This window comes from Petaurus breviceps, unplaced genomic scaffold (genome assembly GCF_028583685.1).
Source record: "Petaurus breviceps papuanus isolate PSGF00001 unplaced genomic scaffold, PetGlider_PUasm1.0 229, whole genome shotgun sequence".
Taxonomy (NCBI): Eukaryota; Metazoa; Chordata; class Mammalia; order Diprotodontia; family Petauridae; genus Petaurus; species Petaurus breviceps.
The window spans coordinates 14455719-14479544 of record NW_027185903.1 but is presented as its reverse complement, the minus strand read 5'-3'; the positions used below and the strand labels follow the sequence as shown (position 1 = coordinate 14479544).

Sequence of the window (23826 nt, the reverse complement as noted above, 5' to 3'; positions counted from 1 at the left end):
TGTTTGTAGGTAGCAAGAGAGGAACTAGTAGATGGAAGAGACAGGATGAGAAAGTTTATATGATTGGGGGGAGGGGTGATCTGCTAGAAAAGATAGAGGTGTGGCAATCAAGAACTCATGTAGAAGGATTAGCTTTGACAAGGTAAAAACCACCCCATTACCAGAAACTAGAGTAAAGGAAAAGAAATAGAGGATTGACATCAAGGACTTTACAGTTGAATGTAAAGGAAAAACGAGTTGACAGTGGATGGTTTCTTCTCAGCAAATATGAAGTGAGGTGTACCTTCCAAGAGTGAAAAGTTGTTTTTCTGATTGCAGACACGATCTGGAGCAGAGTCAGTGAACACTGCATGCTCTCTGACCACTGCGTTCTGGCAGAAATGGGGCGTGTACATTTTGTGCAGATTATCAAACAGCTTAACTGGTTTTTGGCTTTAAATGAGTAAGAGTAACTAACCAGAGTTGTTTAAACTTCATCAAGAGAAATTTTTATAATGCATAACAAAGAATGAGCTAGGAGTATTGTTAGAGAAATAAGTAATATTTCATTATATCCTTTGGAAATCTTTAACCAATATAATCCTCTCTCTAGGGTATCTTGTCTGTAGTTCCGCCCTAAAATGAGGCCATTGGACTAGATACCAGGTAGTTAGAGGTAGGAGAGAACACTGACAATTGTGGACATCAGGCAGGGCTTTACGGAGAAAGCGGCACTTCAGCTGGATCTGGAAGGAAGCTCAGGCTTCTGCTCTTTATTCTGTATTCGTTTCCTTTAAGTGGTGTCTGAACAAAAGCATTTATCAGGGAATAATAGATACAATGTGGATTTTATTTTTCCGAGAAAGTATTGTTAAGCATGCATAGTACACATTGAACAATATAAGACTTTTTTCCTGCCTGGAATATTATTTCTTATTTGCATCCTTTCATTCTCCTCCTTGACCCTCATTTCTTTTATTAACCTGAAAAATCTGGAATGTGGGCTAACTCTACAGCACTGTATACAACTACTAACTGTGATGCCTGGAACTCAGCTTTCCAAGAGTACCATTTCTGGAATTTAGTAAATTAAGCGAGGCTGTAAATTAATTATAAATGGAATCTGGATTCTCACATTACTTCTATTCTTCATTTAAAGGTTGAAGAGATGGTGAAGAACCATATGACTTATTCATTACAGGATGTAGGCGGAGATGCCAATTGGCAATTGGTGGTAGAAGAAGGAGAGATGAAGGTAACACCCATTAAATTATTTATAAATCAATGTAAGAATTTTTAATGTTTATAATTTTAGTAAAATAGAGAACAAGAGCACATATTAGGACATAATATTTAGACATTGTGTAGCCCTGGTGCCATGTAACCTATGGGGAACTTCAGGTTTTTTAGAGTCTTTGATTTTGGTGATGTTATTTATATAGCCTATCAAATAGACCATCTATCTCCATGAGCCAAAGCCATGAAGATTTGGAAAAAATATAAATTGGGGTTTTGAACAAACCAGATAGCAGACAGCAGTGTACTCTCATTGAATCTCATAATTTACACATACAACATTCTTTTTCTTAGGTTTTTTTTTTCAACTGATTCTTTTTGTGTATTGCCCCATCCTCTGAATAATTATTGCTTTGCCTCTTGTTGCTACACATCTCTCTCTGCAACTAAATTGCAACTAAGAAAACTATTGAGTGACAATTAAAAGCCATTATAGATCTTAGAGCAGTTTAGAGGCAAATTTTCCTTGCGAAGGTCAATCTGTCTACTTTATTCTGTTATACTTGTGTATTTGATTCTATTCTCTCCTGTCTCTTCCAGCAGCTTGACCCTTTAATCATGTCTTCTTTCTTTAATCTACAGTCTCTCTGCTATCTGCTGAATTCTTTCATGCTCCCTACAAACATGACAGGGTTTACCCTTGTCCTTAAGCTTTTGTTGGATACTAAAGCTATTGTCCTGTATCTCACAACCAAACTCCTAGAAAAAAGCTATGTGTATTCATTGGGTCCTCTTAACTCTTCTACCATCATTTCTCAACCCATTCAGCCTAATCTGCTTGATGACTTTAGAAGTAGATCAAAATTGCTTTCTTCTAGGCTGCTAGTGATCTCTTAATCCACATTCTTTTCCCTACCCTTCAGTGCCTGCTGTCTCTACCCTGGTCTGTTTTCTTCTTTCTCTTTCTAACTTCTCTCTTAGTGATCTTATCACTTCCCATGTGTTCATTTATCTTTATGCAGATGACTCCCAGATTTCTATATCCCTAGACTAATCTCTCTCCTCATTTCTAGTCTCCCATCACCAATGACCTGTAAAATGTAGGGTCAGAGATTTAGAGTTGGATGGAACCTTGGAGACCCCTTTTACAAATGAGAAACCGGAAAGGTTAAATGCCCCTCCAACAACCAGTGTAGTCAGTAGTAGTCAGGATTTGAGCCCCATTTCTCTGACTCCAAATTCAGTTCCATTTCCACTGTAATACCTGCTTCTCCCACTTTTACTTGAGTGTTCCAAATCATTCAGCCAGGAAGCATTCAAAATCAGCAAGTCCAAGGCAGAATTCACTGTTTTCCAGTCCCCCAAATCATACCAGTTTCTAATAAGACTCATTTCTACCTCAACACTCCCATTTTTCTTATCACGCAACTTTGCAACTTCAAAGTCATCCTTGCCTCTCCCTCATGCTTCATATTGAGTTCATTGTCAGATCCTGTCAATTATACTCTGCAACACCTCTCCAGTCTGTTACCTTCCCTCTACTCACAAAGCCACCATCTTAGTTCACCCCATCCTACCTCTGGCCTAAACTATTGCAGCAACCTCCTAGCTACTGCTGGCTTTTGTTTTCATCTCCAATTTCTCCTGCATGCAGTCTCCAGAATACTCTTCCTAAAACACAGATCTGTTCTTGTCATTCTCCTTGCTTCAGTGATTCCATCTTGTGACCCGCATTAGGACCTTTGTGTAAATGGGCACATTAAACACCCCAGCCCTCCATGCCTGGAATGCAGTCTCTCCTTACTTTAACCTTCGAAGCTGATCTGATATACCAGGCAACCTTTCCTGAGCCCGCTTTTGTCTAATGCTCTTTCCCTTTTATATTATCATGTATATACTTAACTGATCACATATTGTATCCGACAATGGGGAAGGGGAAGGGAACAAGCATTTATAAAGCACCTGCTATGTGATAGGCACTGTGTTAAGAGCTATACAATTATTATCTCATTTGATCCTGGGAGGTTGTTACTGTTTTCACCTCCATTTTATATAGGAGGAAACTGAGTCAAATAGAGGTTAAACTGACTTACCCAGGGTCACAAACTAGTAAGTATCTGAGGCTGGATTTCAACTCAGATCTTTCTGATTCTACTCTATGCACTGTGCCACCAAGCTGCCTCAGATATAAGATCATAGAGGACAGGAAACATTTTCCATTTTGTCTTTATATCCCTAATCATTGACATATAATAGATACTTGATAGATATTTATTGGATTAGGTTAGAGTTGAATAAGGTGAACAAATGGAAGCAGTAAGTATAGGCTGCTTAACTTAAAATGGTGAACAGAAGAGAAATATTCAGCAGGGTAGGTGGAAAGTTGTGTTTTGTTTTGTTTTTTTTAAAAGATAGAAAATATCTTTGTAATAAAATGGAATTGACAGTCAGTAAAGACAGAAAGTAAAGCTGACACTATCCTATATAATCCCATATATATATTAGGCACTGTACTCAATTACTTGTTTTTTTTCCCCCCAAGCTTTATTTTTTTATTAATTTGTTTGTTTACTTTTAGTTTACAAGATTCAATTCCACAATTTCTTGAGTTTCACATTTTGTCCCCCTCCCCCGCCATGGCAGCATACAGTCAAGTATAAGATCTGTAAATACTTTCACATTACACATTAGTCAGGTTATAAAGACGGATTGTATCAGATGGAATGAAAAATGATAAAGAGGACATAAAACCAAACAAGAAAAGGAAAAAGATCAGGTAGTTTGCTTCAATCTGTATATAAACTCAGTTCTTTCTAGTTCTTTCTCTGGATGTACACATTTCTCTCCATTATGAGTCTTTTGGGATTGACTTGTATCACTGCATTGCTGAGAAGAGTCCAGTCTATCAAAGTTGTTCATTACACATACGTTGTGTCTGTAATTGTGTACAAATATCTCCTGGTTCTACTCTTCTCACTCAGCATCAGTTCGTATAAGCCTCTCCAGGTAAATATGAAATCCAACTGCTCCTCATTTCTTATAGCACAATAGTATTCCATAACATGCTTATGCCACAACTTGTTCAGCCATTCCCCAATTGATGGGCACCCCCTTAATTTCCAATTCTTTGCCACCACTCAATTACTTGTTAATTGAATGAAGAACACAAATGGAGACATTAACCTTGAATAGGTTAAATATTTTCCTCTGAGCCAGAGTAGCATTTAAAGCATTATTTAAATTCTCATTTATATAATGCTTCAAAACCTACAAAGCACTTTCCTTAAAACCACTTTGTGATGTAGGTAGTATGTGTATTATAACTCTGATTATATAAATAAGATAATTATAATTGAGAAAGTAAGTTACCAATCCAAAATCACTTATCTGGTGTTAGTAATAATTATGAAGATTTTAAGTTAGAAATTCAGTCAGGGAGTTTATGCCAGTCTTTCCCCCAGTAAATAGGAAGTAAAATAATTTGCTGAGAGTAAAGTAGGGGGATATGGATATTTGGGACTTGAGTCAAGGTTTGGAACAACTACCTTGGCAGATGCATCAGAGAGTTAACGAGACGAATAAGCAGCAGTGAAGATTAGTTTTATTGTTTAATTCAAGGAAGACAAAAAATACAGTATCACCATTGTGAAATATTTGAGATTCAGTTGGAAAGCCATGACAAGTGATCTGGCTTTCCTGAACTCAGAATACAGAATTTGTTTCCATTCAGGCTGGTTGATTTAGGCTATTTGCATTAAGATAGATCTTGTTTGGACCTCCCTCTTCATTTTGAGGTCAGAAAAAATGAACTCCATTTCTCAAAAGAATAGGTATTTTTCTTTTCAGTATTCCTACCTTTGATGTGCCTACCACAAGACAACCAAAACATAGTTGCAAATTGGCATCTTGTTTTTTTTTTAAATTCTAATAAAAATAGTTGCAGGGAGAGACAAAAATGTCTGCTTTGATATTTAGAGTAATAATGCTTATATGCTTAACATCATGGTTAGTTCCCCTTCTCTAACATATGAAGGATCTCCTCTCCCTCTTTAGTCTAGACCAAGAATGATAAATAGGGGACTGACCTCAGAATCAGGAAGACCAAGTCCCTCCAGTTGCACATGTTAGCTCTGTCACTAATGGAAAGTAATTTAACTTCTCCATGCAACCTATAAATTACATAATAGATGCAGATCTGCATTGTAAGAAGGTATTTCCTTCCTAGAATTTCCCTACACCAGAGATGTCAAACGTATCCTGGATGAAGTACAAAACAGGATTAAAATGTATTTGGGAAATATTTAACAAAATAAATAAGAATATGATACAATATATAATGTTAATATATGGTTTTCTAATGGGTATGCAGCCATCAGGCAGGGATCCTTAAGTACACTTTATTGATTCCTTTTTCTGTTTGAGTTTGACATCACTGTCCTATACCAGTGAAATCACAGGAGGCATTTTTAGTTTTGGGTTTTTTTTTTTTTTATTTAAAGCAGACTTAAGATCTGAGCATATTCAATTGGGGGAAAATTTGACAAAGTATATTACCAATAAAATACATCTTTGGGGATCTAAGTAAATTAACATGAATGAATTGAGACCAAATGATAGCAAAGTTAAGCAAAAATTTTTGTTTCATTTTTTCCATACTGATTTAAAATTTTCTTTTGACACCTTAATTTTTCTTCACTTTATACTAGACATAGTTGAAACTTATTTTTTGCAGAATATTAATTACAGAGAATTATATTTTATTTATCCTTTATTCTTCCAGAGCGTGTGAAAGATGTTACCAGCATTTGTTAGGTTTCTACTATGTGCAGAGCACTTCTAGGTTCGGGATAAGGCACAAAGCTTAGAAAAGAAAAACTCTGCCCGCATGGAGCTCTTAGCCTATTAAAAGGGTTGAAATATGTGGGTGTATATAACTATAATTTTTACCCAGTAAGAGAGAAGTTATATATGCAAATAACTATAATTATGACTTAATAAGAGGGAGTCTACCAATTACTTAAACACAAAATAACAGCTATATAGAAAGGAGAGGCAAAATTCTCTAAAAAAAAAAATGTAAAGTCTCAGTACAATGAGTTATTGAATGGACAAATTATGAAAGATTTCATGGAAGAGGTAGCATTTAACCTGGTTTTTTGAAAGATTGACAGAATTTCAGCAGTCAGGTGGTAGAGGAGAAGGGACTCTAAGCATAGGGAAGGAGAATATTAGCCCAATGAATAAAAAGAGATAAGAAAGCATAAGATTAGCACAGAGGATGGCAAGGAGTTCACTTTTCTTGAGGGGTAGAATATGTTGAAGGGAATTGCATAAGAAGATTGTAAAAAGGTTAGATGATGCTAGATTATGAAAAGCTTTGAATTCCAGGCTAAGGTCTTGGAACTCTTCAGTGGGCAGACTGCCGAAAGGTTTTAAAAAGAAGAATGGCATGACAATAAGGATAATTCACCTGGCAGTGGTATGAAGGATGGGAAGACTTAGAGTGGGCATAGAGAAGGAGGAGATAAATGTAGGGCATTTTTCAAGGTAGACCAGATTATTGAGGTAAAAGAAGTGATGAAAAAAAATCAGAAGTTTGAATATGGGAGATTGGTGAATAGTGTGAGTCAGTCTGGTATGCTCCCTACTGAACTAATAAAGTTTGGAGAAAAAGATAATAAGCTAGAACTAGTATATGTTATTTGAGTTGCCAGTAGATAGTTGTACATTCAATTCTAGAACTCGGAAGCAATGTCAAAGCTAGAGAAAAGTCACAAGATCAAAATGGTGAGAATTATTCCCTTAACTGAGTCACAGAGGACAAAAAGCTAGCAAAGGAAAGAAAGGCATTGCTAAAGAAACAGAAATACTGCAATATCATAGTTTGGGAGAAACTAAGGGTGGACATATCTGGAAGGAGTTGGTGATGAACACGAGAGTCTCTTTATCAGTTCTCTCAGCCTCCAGTCTCTCCTTACAGTTGCCAAAATAATCGTCCTTGAGGCATGTGCTATCAATTGCAATCATCATGTCAGTTTGTTTGCTTAACTGCTCTTTTGCACAAGAGGGCTCTGTTGGGAAAGATGTTTGGTATTAGAAAGTGACAGTGATTTTTTTTAAGTATAAGACAAAACTTTTTTTTTTTTTTTTTTTAGCAATTGGGGTTAAGTAACTTGCTCAAGGTTACACGGCCAGTTATTTCTGGGTGTGGTGCTGAGTGTCTGAGCCCGGGATTCGATCTCCAGGTCGTCCCAACACTGGAGCCGGTACTCTTACTTGCTGAGCCACCTGGCCGCCCCTAAGACAAAACATTTTTAAAGGGGAAAGAAATCCGTCTAAAACACAGAGACTGCTCACATATTATTCTCCTGTTCAAAGAACTTCACTGGCCCCTATTGCTACTTGGATAAAATACCAACTCCTCAGCCTGATGCCTAAGACCCACCCGAATCAGACTATACCTTCAAAGCATTATTTCACTCCACTCTTCTTCACGCGCTCTTTCCGTCAGTCACAATAGCATGCCTTCTCCCGTTTCCACTTCCACATACACTGCCTCCTGTGCCTGGTGCTTCCTCCTTCCCTGCCCCTCCTCTTCCTTCAAGGCTCAGCTCAAGCACCAGCTCTGTCTTTGAAGCCCTCTTTTAGGAGCTCACATGAATTTCATGTTATATTTATCAGTCAGTCAACGAGTTTTGTAAGCAAACTTCCATTTACCTTCTATAGAATGTAAGCACTTTAAGGGGAGGGACTGACATTTTTCATCTTTGTGTTCCTAGAAGCTAGCATAGTACCTTGTAGGTGCTTAATAAAATACTTACTGAATTGTACTAATATCTAACTTTCATTTATGACTAATCAACTTGCATTGGAATTAATGGACTATCTTAACTTTTTCAGTTCTTGCTTCAGCAGATGATCTTCTCAGTTGTGTTAACTCCACCAAGCAAATGTGTTAGTATTTTAAGTAATGACTGCCATTTAAATGTACAAATATCACTTACTAAGTTCTCATGACAAATGTTAATACAAAATTTTTGTGATTTTAAAACTTCCCTCTAAAGCATGGTAGATAGATTAGAATCTGATCTGATTCCTATCCTTACCCCAACTCTATTTTAGGAGAATTTAATTTTGAAAATAGATTTGAAAGTAGGTCTTAAAAGGAGACTATATTTGAAAGCATGTTGTCTTTGGGACTTGATTTTTTTTCTCAGTAAATTTTATGTGCATTCTCTTTAGGTTTATAGAAGAGAGGTAGAGGAAAATGGAATCGTTCTGGATCCTCTGAAAGCTACCCATGCAGTTAAAGGAGTGACGGGACATGAGGTCTGCAGTTACTTCTGGAATGTTGATGTTCGCAATGACTGGGAAAGTAAGCTATCACTATTAATCTACTTTGTCTCACTTTTAAACAACTCTTTATTAATCTTGAATATTTCTCTGAAATAAACTTGGAAAGACGAAGTAATTAATGTCCAGAAAATTCAATGGATGATCAGTGAAATGACTTCATTTGTATAACACTTAAAGATTTCAGAGTCCTTTCGTGTCAGTTGACATTTAATCTTCAGTGATATGAGATAATCAAGACAGGTGGCAGAATCCTTACTTTTACAGATAAGGAAATGGACTTAGAGGTTTGATTTAAATAAGATCACGTAGCTAGTAAATGCTAGAGCTGAAAGTAGAAACCAGGTCTCTTGACCTTTCAATCCTTCTCTCCACTAAATCATGCTGTCAACCTATTAAAAACCCTAGTGAATCCTGATGTCTCTATAAGCTTTATTGTGCATGTTCATTAAAGTTCATAAATAAAAAGGTTTCAGCAAGAATTCAGTCCAGAGTACATATTTCTATCAAAATTGTTTGTTTGGCTTCTTGAGAAGCTTACCTATCCTAACTTTATATGTTTGTGGTGGTTCAGTTCCACCAGAAAGTATTAGTATTCTAGGGAGTATCAGTGCAATGTCAGGAAACTATTTGAATTACAATGGCTAGTGTTCTCCCTGTGTATTCATGTTCTTTTGAACCCCTATGGGGTTCTCCATCTGTTCCACAGCTCTAGATTCTAGTCTTTTTTTCAGCAGGTGGTATTCCAGCTTTGCTGAGAAGATTGAAGCAGTCTGTTGTAAGCTTTCGGTCCTTTTCTCTCTTCTTCCACATTTCAGAGCTTGTCTTTATCCATCCTCTGTTGCTCTGTACCATTATTAGATGTTAAGGTGGCCCCCAGGTTTGCCAAGACTTAACTCCCGCTGTCTGTGCCTCTCATCCCATCCCTCCTCACTGCCAGTTCCTTCAGGATCGTACTCCATCAATCACTCACTCCACTCATCTTCAATGTCTCCCTCTCAGCAGGCTCTTTACCTTCTGAATACCAGCATCTGTGTCTCTCTGAGAAAAACAAACAAAAAAAACAACAACTTTATTACCTTGACCCTGTTACCCTTTTAAACTGTTGTCACAGGATCGTAGATTCAGAGCAGGGAAGTACTTTAGTGATCGCTTACTCTGGTCTCATTTTGTAGATGAAGAAATTATAGCAGAGATGTTAAGTGATTTGACCTCAACATTTTCGACTCAAAATATGATATTCTTTCCAAGATGCCAAACTTTTTGTGTGTCTTGTGCCATTCAGTAATGAACTTCTAGAGAGATTAAAACTGCCTCTACTATATACTTATTCCTCAGATTCCTGCTCTCTGCCTTCCTATGTTACCACTTCCCTATCACTATATTCTCCAAAGTCACTTATCAAGCATTTGCTAAGCCTACTATGTCCCAGATGGAAAGGATACATAGTGATCCCCCAATTACCAAATATCATCATCATCCTCCCCCTCCTTACCTTTGGCTGTCTCTTCTTGAACTGCCTTCTTTCTTTGGCTTTCATGTTACTTTCTCTTCTTGTTCTCCTAAATAGTCAAGAATAGTCAGATTCTTTTATTGGTTTATCTTATCTTTCTTGTTTTTTATACTTTCTCACCTATACCCATGGTTTTAGTTATCATCTCTTTCTAGATGACTTCCAAATTTTGTATGTTCATTCAAGATCTCTCTGACCTCCAATTTTTTATTTCTGGGTACCTGTAGGACATCTCTACCTGAATGTCTGCCAGCACATTAAACTCACTGTGTCTAAAACTAAACTTTCTTTGTCCCTAAAATGAGCCCTACTTTACTGTTCCTATTGTTAACACTAATCACTCAGATTCAAAAACTGCTTTTTTCCCTTTTCTTACACCTTGCATATCCATTAAGCTATCACATTGTCTCACTTTTGCTTCTGTAATCTCATGTCTGTGGCCTGCTCGCCATTCACACTGCTACTAGTCTTATTTAAGCTCTCATTACTTGTTTCCTAGACTCCTGAAATAGTCCTAAATGGTCTCTCTTTAATATAGCCCTTCTATTTTGTATGTTTTCACAATGTTGTAAAAAGTAATACATATTCTTAGACCTTTAACCATGTCACTCCTACTCAGCAACCTTTAGTGGCTTTTGGTTTCTAATAGAATAACTGAGCATTAAAAGCCCTATAAATTCTGGCTTCACCCTACTCTCTAGTTTCCTTCCTTCTTCTCCCTTTCTCACATTCTAAATTTCAGCTGCACTGGACCTCATATTTGAAACACACTCCTACGTTCTGGTCAGTGGAAATCATTCTTTTTCATAGACGCTAAGCTTAGCAGCCACCTCTTTACATGAAGCCTTTCCTGAATCCCTCCTTATAGAAAACCCTTCCTCTCCCTTTTATCTTACTTATTTATGTATCTTAGGCTCTTGTAAGATTGTAAACCAATTGAGGACGGGGTCATTATTTTTGTTGTTCTTGGTAGGGTTTTGTCCACATTTTTATACCCGTCATAGAGCCTTGCATACTTTTTTTAAAAAATCAGACCTGTGGTTTCATCAGTAAAGAGAACACCTCATGATGCAGTTCCTTCTTTTGATGCAGATGGGGTGGCTGCCTCTCTATATAATCTTAAATGGTATCTTGAAGCACAGAGAGGTTAGATGACATGTTCAAAATCCCAAAGCCAGCGTGAGTCCCCTGAGACATGAACTTAGGTCCCAATTGTTTCAGGGAATACATATTTAGTAGGTGCTGAATAAATAAGAAAGTAGTTAGAGATTTTGGCATACTAGAAAATGAGCCTGCCTAGTACCAATACTAGCAGCCACAATTTATTGCCTTAGTATAAGAAGCTATTAATGCTTTCTATTTACATTTGGTACATTTAGTAATATGTACATGTTGGGTGTTTGGTATTACTTGACCAAAAAATTAACCCCTTAATTTTGGATTCATTGGACTGCCCCATGAAACCTACTATTATCATGATAGTATGAAATATTGCATTTATTTTTCACTGAATTAAGAAGTCACTGCATTGGTTTTGTATAGTCTCATGAAGGGTCTCCTGTTCATATACTAAGACAATTCAAAGTGATGCTCTTGGTTTTTGTGAAGCTTCATTTAGTTTTCTTATTTTGTACAAAATTAGACATGAAGCCATTAGTTACAAGTCTTTAAATTCTGCTACAAAACAAACCTTGAAGACAAGGGGATTCTTAAAGTGTGTGTGTGTGAGTGTGTGTGTGTGTATAGTGTCTTGGGAAAAGAAGGTTCTTTGCTGTGTAACTCTTCTTCTAATAGCCCAACAGATTGCCTCGGGCTTTTAATTAATACTGTTAAGACCTGAGGAGAGTAAACATTTAAGTACTATCTGGTATACAAATATTCAGATACATTTATATGTATGCGAAAGTTATTCTATCCTAACAGTCAAAAAGAATCGTTATTTATTGATCTAATTTCCTTCTTTTCAGCAACTATAGAAAACTTCCATGTCGTGGAAAAGTTGTCTGAAAATGCAGTCATCGTTTACCAGACTCATAAGGTACTGCCTTTTTGTTCCATCTGTACATTTTTTATGTTCTGATACCAAATATTGCTCTAGAGAATTCATGTAATCAAACAGTCAAAAACATTTAATTGTCTGAAATGTGCCAAATGCCATTAAATCCTGGAGATAACAGACAGAAATAAAGGTCTCTGCCCCCAAGGATCTTGTGTTCTAACAAGAAAGACAACATGCACATAAATGTAGGTATGTTTTAAACAGATACAAAATAACCTTGGGGGGAGGTAGGAAGAAGGAAGTCAGTAGCAGAGATGAGGAAGGGCCTCTTGGAGAAATGGTATTTGATTCGCATCTCAAGAAAACTAGTCCTTCCAGGAAGAGGAAATAAGTGACCTTCAGGCTTGTGGGATGCCCAGTACAAAGAGGCAGAAGGACAGGAGGTGACTGGTTATGTGGAAGAAACAGAAAAGAAGCCAATTTGTCTGAATGGTAGAGTGCACTGAGAGGAATAATGTGCTATAAGAGTGGAAAGGCAGTATGCAACCATTTAGTACTGAAGTACTTTAAATGCCAGAGAAGTTTATGTTTGGTCCTAGACATAATAGAGAACCACTCCATTTGATTAAGAGACTCACATGCTAAGGACTTTCACTTTAGGAAAATCACTTTGGCAACCAGAAGGGGATAGGTGACACTAGGGAGAGATTTGAAGCTCGTTGACCAAATAGCAGGCTGTTGTCCAATCGAAGAGAAGTGGCAGCCTAAACTAGAATGCTGGTGGCAGTGTGAGTTGAAAGGAGGACACGTGCAATACATAGTGTGGAGATTTAAAATACAATGTTTGATTAAATACATTTTGTGAGGAAAGATTGAGGGGTCAAGTATAACAGTAAAACTGCAAGTCTAGGTGACAAGAAGAATGGTGGTAATTTCAGCAAAAAAAGGAGTGGATTTGGGGGGAAAGATGAAGAGTTCTGTTTCTAGAGATATTGAACTTTCAGATACCTTCAGGATGTTCAATTCAAAATGTCCTGTAAGTGGTTGATTATGTAGATCAGATATCAGAGAGAACCTAGGAGTAGATCGACAGATCTGGGAGTCATCTACATAGAGATGAAAATTAAACCCATAGGAGCTAATGAGGTCACCAAGTGAAAGTATAGATAGAGAAGAGGGCCCAGAACAGAACCTTGGGGTACACACACAGTTAGGAGGTATAATAGAGATGTTGATCCAATGAAGAAGACTGAACAGTAAGTCATGTAGGAAGAATCAAAAGAAATCAGAACCAGGAATCCCAGAAAAGAGATAACCCAAAAGGAGAGAGGGCAGTGAACAGAGTCATGCTTCGGGAATGGGCAGAATGGATACAGACTGAGGAAAGAGCACGGGGCTAGACAGTTAACTTTGGAGGGAGCAGTCTCCTTTGAGAGAAGAGGTCAGAATTGAGATGACAAAGGGTTTGAGGAGTGAGTGTTAGAGAAGAGGAAAATTAGAGACAACAAGCATAGACAACTTTTTCCAGGAGTTTGGCTGAGAAAAAAAGAAAGTGATGGTGGGGATGATAAGATCTAGTGAAAGTTTTTTAAGGTTAAGGGAAACTTGGGCATGATTTCAGCCAGCAAGGAAAGAACCAGACAAGGAAACGGAAAATTAGAGGGATAGGAATTATACAGTGGGGACAATTGGCTGGAAGAGTATGGGTCAAAGGATACACAAGGATGGGCTTAAGGAGAAGGGAAACCTTCTTCATAAACTGGAATAAGAGGAGCTAGTGGGGACTGATACAAAGTGTAGGAGATGAAGAGAAAGTGAGAAGTGGTAGCTCAAAAGAATTGCCCTCTTATTTTCTCAGTAACAAACACATGAAATGAAGTTCTAAGCTCAGAGTTTAGCAGAGAGACTAATATAGGTGGTTTCAAGAGAAGAAAAAGTTCCAAACATTTGCTGTGCAGGTGGGATAAAGTATCAATTAGAGAAGAGTGAAAAGATTGCCTTTGTGCATTGTGAGTTCAGTTGAAATTAGATAGCATACATTTATAATGGGGGCAGTAGGTAACAGGCACCAGAACCTGGATTGGATCATAAACCTGCATAGAACCAATCTCAGAGGGAGAGAGTTTACAACAAAGGAGAGTTCTGGCAGTGGAGAGCAAGGAGTAGTCTCACTCCCTCTCAGAACGACTTTCTTAGGAGGTATGAGAGAAGGTAGTATCAATAAGGATACAAACAAAGGAAATGGTGTCATACAGGGGGAAACCAGGTCTTCCTTGAATGCTCAAAAATTGAAAAATTATGAGGACAGGGCCTAAAATGAAGGGGAAATTTAATAACAACTCAAGTTCTAAAAGGCACAATAAAAGAGAATATACTAACTTCTTAGTCACATGCTGTAATGCTCCCTAGTGGTATGAAAGAAAATTAAATATCCTAATGTCTAAATTTTTGTTAATAGTTTACAGATTTTACTTATTTGAGAGTTTAAGAAAAGAAATTTTACCAGTTATAAATTTGGATGGTAAACTAAACATGCATTTATTTCTTCTCTTTGATAAGTACTTAGGTTAAAAAGATTTGGGGTGCGGCTAGGTGACACAGTAAATAGAACACCTTGGAGTCAGGAGGACCTGAGTTCAAATCGGGCCTCTCAGACGCTTAACACAAAACTAGCCATGTGACTTGGGCAAGTCACTTAACCCCAATTGCCCTACCTTCTGCCCTCCAAAAAAAAAACAAAAAAAATTTTTTTTTCTAAAAAGATAAAATTTTTCAAGTATTAACTTATACATACATACATACTTGTGAATATAAAAGTAAAAGTATAGAGGTCACAGAGAGATGTTATAAAGAGCATTTGTAAAGTGCTTTGTATTTTATGTACAAAATCCATTCCTCAACCACTTAATGAAGTTATTAGTTCCAATTGTTAAACCTTTTGTACCAGCAATATAGAAGTCAGTATATGGCAGAATAGTATATTAAAGGGTTTGGGTTTTTTTTAGATTTCACTGTTTTGATATTCTTTTAAATAACCTTTGTTATGAAAAGATACACTCTCCTCTTAAAATCTGTTGTCCTTGGTTTTAATTCCTACCCTTATGTAAACTTGGAGCTTTAGACTAATAATAACTGACCTTTTATAACACTTTAAGGTTTATAAATTTCTTAGTGTATGTTATCTCCCTTGAACCTCATCATTATAATGTTAAAAAAAAACCCTGGGGTTTTTTTGCTTTTTTTTTTGGAAGGAGAAAGGTAGGGCAGTTGGGGTTAAGTGACTTTCCCAAGGTCACATGGCTATTGCATATTAAGTGTCTGAGGCTGGATTTGAACTCAGGCCCTCCTGACTCCAGGACCGGTGCTCTGTTCACTTCTCCACCTAGTTGCCCCAATTATCCCTGTTTTACAGAGGAGGAAAGTGAGGCATAGAAAGACTAAGTAACTTCCCTATGGTCAAATGGCTAGTAAATATTAAATATGGGGGGCAGAGTCAAGATAGCAGAGTAGAAACATGACCTCCAAGCAGCTCCGGCTTCCACCTTCCCCAATCAATGTAAAAAGGGGACTCTGAACAAACTTTGGAGCTGCAGAACCCACAAAATGACACAGAGAAGCTAACCTCCTGCTGAGGACAGCCCAGCAGGCTGGCAGAAATCGGCCAGCTCAGCGCTCTAGGAGCTGAGCCCAGGCCCTTGTGAGCCAGAGGTTTTAGCCCCAGGACATGCCTGACCAGCCACCAGTGTGAGGGACTTCAGATCAGCAGCAGCTGTGGCCGTTTCCAGAATTATCAACACATAGATGCAAAGGACAAAGTGAGAGGTCAGTGCAGTCTGGACTTTGGGACCAGTAAGTGGGAGTGCGTGGCGAGAAGCCGCTGAGACGCCAGTGTCACATGGCAGCTTCAGCTCCTGGCCTGCAGAGTGCAGGGGGACCAAACGACTAGTCTGAGGGGTAATTGCTCCTGCTTTAACCTGCTTGAATCTGGATTGCAGTCTAGGGTGGACATCCTGGGGCTAGTGTCCAGCTTGCTAGAGCGTGTGGAGGCCTCAGAGAGGGCACCCATGTAATACCTCCCACAGCTGAGAAAACCTCAGACGAAAGCTGCCCCGTCTGGTGGCAGAGTCCTACTGTGGCAAAAAGCCCAGGGGTCAAGTGACTGAGGGGCGACATGACCAGGCCAAGGAAACAAAGCAGACAGAAGATTCCAACACTAGTCTCCTATTTTGGGGGCCAAAAGGAGCAAAGCATGGAACAGGAGGAAGACTGAAGTCAGAACTCCTGCACCAAAAGCTTCAAAGGAAAATACGAGCTGGTTACAGGCCATAGAGGACCTTAAGAAGCAGATAAGAGAAGTGGAGGAAAAATTGGGAAGAGAAATGAGAACAATGAAAGAAAATTACAAAATGAGAGTCAATAGCCTGACTGAGGAAAATCATAACTTAAAAAATAGACTAACTCAAATGGCAAAAGAGGCAAAAAGGCAATGAGGAGAAGAATGCCTTAAAAAGTCGAATTTGCCAGCTCGAAAAAAAAGAATCTCAAAAGCTCACTGAGGAGAATCATTGCTTCAGAATTAGATTGGAGCAAATGGAAGCTAATGACTTTATGAGAAATCAAGATGCTATTAAACAGATCCAAACAAATGAAAGAATAGAAGGCAATGTGAAATATCTTATGGGAAAAACCACTGAGCTGGAAAAGAGATCCAGGAGAGATCATTTAAAAATTATTGGACTACCTGAAAGCCATGATCAAAGTAAGAACCTAGAAATCATCCTCCAGGAAGTTCTCAAATTAAACTGCCCTGATGTTTTAGAACCAGAAGGCAAAATAGAGGTTGAAAGAATCCACCGATCACCTCCTGAAAAAAGATCCCCCAAACTCCTAGGAATATTATAGCCAGGTTCCGGAATTCCCAGATTAAGGAGAGAATATTACAAGCAGCCAGGAAGAAACTATTTGAATATTGTGGAAACACAATTAGGATAACCCATGGTCTGGCAGCTTCTACACTGTGGGATTGAAGCGCTTGGAATGTGATATTCCAGAGGTCAAAGGAGCTGGGATTAAAACCAAGAATTACCTACCCAGCAAATCTGAGTATCATGTTTCAGGGGAAAATATGGTCATTCAGTGGAATAGAGGACTTTCAAGCATTCCTAATGATAAAAACAGAATTGAATATAAAATTTGACATTCAGATACAAGAAGCATGAGAAGGCAAACAGGGAAAAGAAATCATATGGAATTTATCAAAGTTGAACTATTAACATTCCTAAATGGAAAAATAATAACTGTAACTGATGAAACTTTTCTCAGTAGGAAAATAGTTGAAGGGAATAGAAATAGATAGATAGATAGATAGATAGATAGATAGATAGATAGATAGATAGATAGATAGATAGATAGATAGATAGATAGAAAGATAGATAGATAGATAGATAGATATAGATAGATATAGATCTATATCTATAGATATCTATATATATGAGGGTATATGGGCATATGAATACATATGTGAATGTATGTATATATGTTTACAGGTAGACATAGAGGGCACAGGACCAATTTAATAGGGAGGGATAATACTTAAAAGGTGAAATTAAGAGGTGAGAGGAATATAATGAGAGGAGATGGGGAGAGACAGAATGGGGTAAACTATCTTCATAAACAAGAGGCAAGGGAAAATGGTTACAATGGAGGGGAATTATAGGAAAGCAAAAGGGAATGGGTCAACCTTATTCTCATTGAATTTGGCTTGGGGAGGGAATGAAATACACACTAAATAGGGTATCTCACCCTACAGGAGAGTAGGGGAGAAGGGGATAAGAGGGGGGATGATGGAAGGGAGAGCAAGCTAGGGGGAAGAGAAGTTGGAAGCATCCACTTTTGAAAAGGGACAGGATCAAAGTAGAGAATGGAACAAGTGGGATGTGGAATAGGAGGGAGGAAAATATAGTCAGTCTTTTACAGTATATCTGCTATGTTATTGTTTTGCATTAGCCACACATGTACAACCTATACTGAACTGCTTATCTTCCCAGTAAGTGTTGGTGACAAGGGAGGAAGGGAATGATTCTGGAATTCAAAGTTTTAAAATCAAATGTTTAAAAATATATATGTACTATTATTAATATTATTTTACATGTAGTTGGGAAATAAGATATACAGGCACTGGGGCATAGAGATCCTCCATGCCCTACTGGAGAAGTTGAAGGGGGTATGGGAGAAGATATGGGAGAGAGAAGATTGGAGGGGGGGGGGATATACTGTGGGAATGCTATTTTGGGGTGGTGGGTAGGGGAGAAAATTTGTAACTCAAAATCTGGTGGAAATGAAAGATGTAAATCATAAGTTAATAAAGCATTTGAAAAATGGAAAAAAACAGTGAAAAAAATATTAAAAATGGGATTCAAATCCAAATGTTCCTGACTCCAGGTCTAGCAATGTATCTACTAACTTTGCTGCATCTCTTCTTTGGAAGTATGCATGTCCTACATAGATGTAGAATGGCCCTCCTCAATATCATCATCATGGATCTGCCATCTCATTAATTCAGGAGCTTTTTCTTCTGATGCAGATCATAACTTGTGACTGCTTGGCCTGCCTGTGTAATTCTTGTCCACATTCTTTCCAGAAGTTGGCTGTTGTATTTGAGGTCCTCCTCCCTTCCTTCCAGTATTACAAGAGTACCAGTGACATTGTCCCCCAGTTATCAGTAATTCTTGCTGTATGACCAGCCCATCTTCTCTTTCTTTCATAAATTACATGATGGCTTTTACTCTTGTTTTTCTTCATCTATTCAGTTTATAGCTTTATAATACCATAAATTCATTCTCATGATTGACCTTTTTTTAGGGGAAAGTTTCAGCTTTCATTTTATAAGCTTCCATATTCTGCTTGTGCATCATGTATCACCACCCAGTTTGGTTTTGTAGTGACATGGGATTATCAGAGACATCTAGATATAAAATATTCTAGATTTTCAGTAAGTTTTGACTTCTCCTACAGAGGGTGTGGCCTGCTTCTCAACGTGATGTGTTATACCTCTCTGCCATTCGGAAGATACCAGCATTGACTGAAAATGACCCTGAAACTTGGATTGTGTGTAATTTTTCTGTGGATCATGATAGTGCACCTGTGAGTACTTAGGCTTAGATATTTTTAATTCTAAATCCAAAAATGACATAATTCTGCATAAAAAATAAGAACAAAGGGAAAGATTGCATACTTGCCAGGTATTATCTTGGTTCTTTTTTCTTTGATTTTGCATCAACTGGGCAGCTCTATAATTAAAATTATTTCATTCATTTGTAGCTGTAGGTTGGTATTAGCTCAATATGATATATCAAAGTATACCCTCTGTCTGTCAACAGGATGAATATGTAGCCTTTTGTCTTCCAATTGGAGTATATTTCTTTAATTATTAGGAGCATTTTGACAGTGGTAGCACCGATATCCGCAGGGTTATTCAGAAAGCTTTAGTTCTTAAACTAATGATCTAGATCCTTTGTTAGCCTAGGTTTGAATTTATACCTTTAAAGTTCTTAGAATGCTAATTACAATTGCATCAGTGTTCTTAAGCTACTCCTCTTTCTTACAGGATGACTAATACAGAATTTACTTCTGCTTACTTTGCATGTATTACTCAAGGTGGTGGTTTTTCTACATGTGCTCCCCAGATTAATAAAATTGCTTCCTTGTATTGATTTAAATGGTTTAAAGAGAAAATCAGAAGAAAAGTAGACTTTTACTCATCTGACATGTTAGGGTAGTTAATTGGTGGTTTTTATTAAACATTTTTTATTTATTAAACTATTGGTTTGGGATTTTTGCAGGTAAACAATCGATGTGTCCGTGCCAAAATAAATATTGCTTTGATATGTCAAACTTTGGTAAGCCCACCAGAAGGAAACCAGGAAATAAGCAGAGACAATATTCTATGCAAGATCACATATGTAGCGAATGGTATGTGAATTTTTAGTATTGATGGTCTTTATAGCTTGACTAATGCATTTGTAGTAACTAGAGGATGAAAGAGACAAATGTGTTAAAGGTATTAATAAATGACCACTTCACTGTACAATACATTTAGAATTAAGAATGCAAAGAATAGGGAAGGAAATTTACAATAATTCTCCCTAACCTTAATGTCGGGCCTTTTGTTTTTCATGTTTTTCAATTTGTCAGCCTTCCACATATTAACATTCTCATTTCAGTTGCTCATAGCATGATGGCCAATTTGTTTACTTCTTCTAACATTAATGTGTTACTAAACCTAATTTCTACTCTCCATGTCTCAGTTCCACTCCAACTTCCCATAACTCCCTCTTATCAGATAATGTTAATTTTTAAAAATAGTCCTTTTGATAAGTTTTACCTTATTATACCTGCTCTTCACTCTTCCTGCTCAAGAAAAAGATATTTTTTAACCAAGTTTAACCCTTCCATCTACATTCTTCATTCCATTTCTTGCTTATGTTTCCTCTTTAGCACTTTGAATCTCTTCCACTGCATTAGGCCCTTCTCTGCCTACAAATATAGTCAGCTTTGCTATTTCTTTTTTTTAAGTTAATTTATTTTTAGTTTTTAACATTCATTGCCATAAGTTTTAAATTTTCTCCCCTTCCCCAGGATGGTATGCAATCTGATAAAGGCTCTACATATACATTCCTGTTAAACGTATTTTCAATTAGTCATGTTGTATAGAAGAATTAGAATGAATGGGTGGAACTATGAAAAAAAGGGAAAAAAAAGAAAAGAAAATAGTCTGCTTCACTCAGCATTCAGACTCCATAGTTCTTGCTCTGGATGTGAATGGCATTTTCCATCATGAGTCCTTTGGAATTGTTTAGGTCCTTGCATTGCTGAGAAAGGCTAAGTCTATCAAAGTCAGTCATTGAAGACTGTGGCTGTGACTGTGTACATGTTCTCCTGGTCGTGCTTACTTCACTCAGTATCAGTTCATATAAATCTCTCCAGGTTTTTCTGACATCCACCCATTCATCATTTCTTATAGCATAGTAGTATTCCATTACATTCATATACTACAACTCGTTCAACCATTCGCCAATTGATGGGCATCCCCTTGATTTCCAGTTCTTGGCCACCACAAAAAGAACTAATATTTTTGTGTATGTATGTCCTTTTCCCATTTTTGTGATCTCTTTGGGATACAGGCCCAGTAGTGTTATTGCTGGGTCAAAGGGTACACACAGTTTTATAGCCCTTTGGACATAGTTCCTAATTGTTCTCCAGCATGCTTGGATCAGTTCACAACTCCAGCAACAGTGAATTAGTGTTCCAACTTCACCACATGTTCTCCAACAGTTATTTTCCTATTTTGTCATGTTAGCTAATCTGATAGATGTGAGTTTGGTACCTCACAGTTGTTTTGATTTGTATCTCTAATCAGTAGTGATTTAGAGCATTTTTTCATATGACTATAGATAGCTTTAATTTCTTCTTCTGAAAACTGCCTGTTTATATCCTTTGATCATTTGTCAATCAATTATCAAAAAAGGCTTTGTTATTTTTAAACACTTTCATTTGACTTGCTTTCCCCAAATAACATGATATTGACAAGTAGTTTTTATGTGTTGCCTCAGCTTCCTCATTACCTTGCTCTCTCCTTAACCCATAGAAATCTCATTTATGCCTCAAATCTAACCCCTTTACCTCCTCAAGCAATCTCATTTCATCTTGTCTCCTCCAACAGATTGCCCCTCTGTCACTTAATTTTCACTCGCATATTGTCTATTGGTTCCTTTCCTGCTGCCACCTACAAATATGTCTCACCCATCCTCACAAGACCTTTGATCCTTCCATCCCAACTATCTATCATCTTTTATCTCTTTTGCTTTTTGTGGCTAAAGTAGCCACAATGGGTGCCTCCACTTTTCTCTTCTAGCTCTCTTCTTGACGCCTTGCAATCAACTTCCAACCATATCATTCCACCAGAACTGTCCTTTACAAAATTACACGTGATTTCTTAATTACCAGATTCAGTGACCTTTTCTCAGTCTTCATCCTCCTTGACCTTTCCACAACATTTGACACTGCCAGTCACCTTCTTCTTAATCCTCTCTTCTCTAGATTTTCAGGACACTATTTTCTGCTGGTTTTCCTACCTATCCAACTGCTGCTTCTCTGAAGCTTAATCCCAAGCCGATATCATACCCTCTTATTGTAGGCGTTCCACAGAGCCCTGTGCTGGGCCCTTGTTCCTTCTCCCTCTATACTATTTCACTTGTTGATCTCATCAGCTCTCATGGATTTAATTGCCATCTCTCTGCTCATGATTCCTATCTATTCCTATCTAGAAGATTCCATCTGCCTATCCTGCCCTGACCCCTCTCCTCAGTGCTAATCTCACATCTCCATTTGTCAGACTTTTTAAACTCCAGAACTAAGCTCAGTTATCTTTCCCCCTAAACCCTTCCTGCCTCTTACTTTCCCCATTACTATAGAGGATAATACCATCCTCCTAGACCCTCAAGGCTCCCAACCTGGTTTCTTCACTATCTCTGTCTCTTACTCACACTTGCACACATATCCAAGCTGTTGCCATGTCTGTCAATTTAACATCTGTAACATCTCTCAAATATGCCCCTTTCTGTCCTCTGACACTGCCCCCACTCTGAGGCAGGCCATCACCTCATCTACTGGCAGATCTGTCTGCCTCAAGTCTCCCCCCACTCCAGTCCCCCCACATTCAGTCACTAACGTGATTTTCGTGAAGCATAAGTCTGACCATGTCAGTCCCCTACTCAGTAAACTCCAGTGGCTCCCTATCAGCTCCAGGACCAAATACAAAATCTTTCCTTTAGTATTCAAACCTTTATAACCTAGATCCTTCCTACTTTTCCAGTCTTGTTACATATCACTCCTGGACACATACTCTTCAGTCCAATGACACTAGCCTCTTGCTGTTCCATGAACAGGACACTCTTCCACTTCAAGCACTAACTATTTCTGGCTGTCCCCCATGCCTGGAATATTCTTTTTTCTCCACTCTACTGACCTCCGTGGTTTCCTTTAAGTCCCAATTAAAATCACACCTACAGGAAGCTTTTCCCAACCCCTCTTAATCCCAGTGCCTTCCCTCTGTTATTAGTTCCTATTTATCCTGTATATAGCTTCTTTCTACTTACTCGTTTGTTATTTGCATATTTGTTGTTTCCCCCATTAGATTGTGAGGTCCTTGATGGCAGGGATAGTCTTTTGCCTCTTGTTTTATTTGTAGTGCTTGGCACATAGTAGACACTTAAATGTTTATTGATTGACAAATCTCATGGGTTTTTATCAACCTCTACAGCTTTTAGTATTGTTGGTTTTTTCATGAAATTCTTAATTTTCTTGGCTTCCATGATTCTGTGTTGCTAACTTTTTTTTCCATCTCTTTGAAATTTATTCTCTTTCTTCTTCCTGTAGTTCCTTAACACTTTACGTTTACTGGGATTGTCATGGGTCCCATCTCCTGCATTCCCTTACACCTCACCTGCTCCCATGGATGCCCACTTTCAAATTCTTCACCCTCCTTCTCTACCTGTACGCTCCCTTGAGTTATAGAATAAAATGAAATACTGAAGTGTTTTGCAAACTTTAAATTGCTACACAAATGCTTCTTGTTGTTATTGATACTATTATCTTCATTATCATCACAGCAGTGCCAAGCACTTAAGTATTTTACAGTATGGAGCATATTTTCAGAGCAGGTATTCACTGTCATTACACATATGTA

The 23826-nt window shown here is 37.8% G+C and overlaps 1 protein-coding gene across 3 annotated transcripts in view; it reads left to right on the top strand.

The window, feature by feature from the left end:
* The window catches only part of CERT1 (ceramide transporter 1), a 173253-nt gene that overhangs the window by 147065 nt on the left and 2362 nt on the right, over positions 1 to 23826 (top strand). For all 3 annotated transcript variants that reach the window (XM_069096249.1, XM_069096248.1, XM_069096250.1), the window contains 5 exons: positions 1139 to 1234; positions 8458 to 8590; positions 12049 to 12119; positions 19095 to 19223; positions 19922 to 20051. In XM_069096249.1, the coding sequence (XP_068952350.1) occupies positions 1139 to 1234; positions 8458 to 8590; positions 12049 to 12119; positions 19095 to 19223; positions 19922 to 20051 (559 nt within the window). The remainder of the gene's footprint in view (positions 1 to 1138; positions 1235 to 8457; positions 8591 to 12048; positions 12120 to 19094; positions 19224 to 19921; positions 20052 to 23826) is intronic.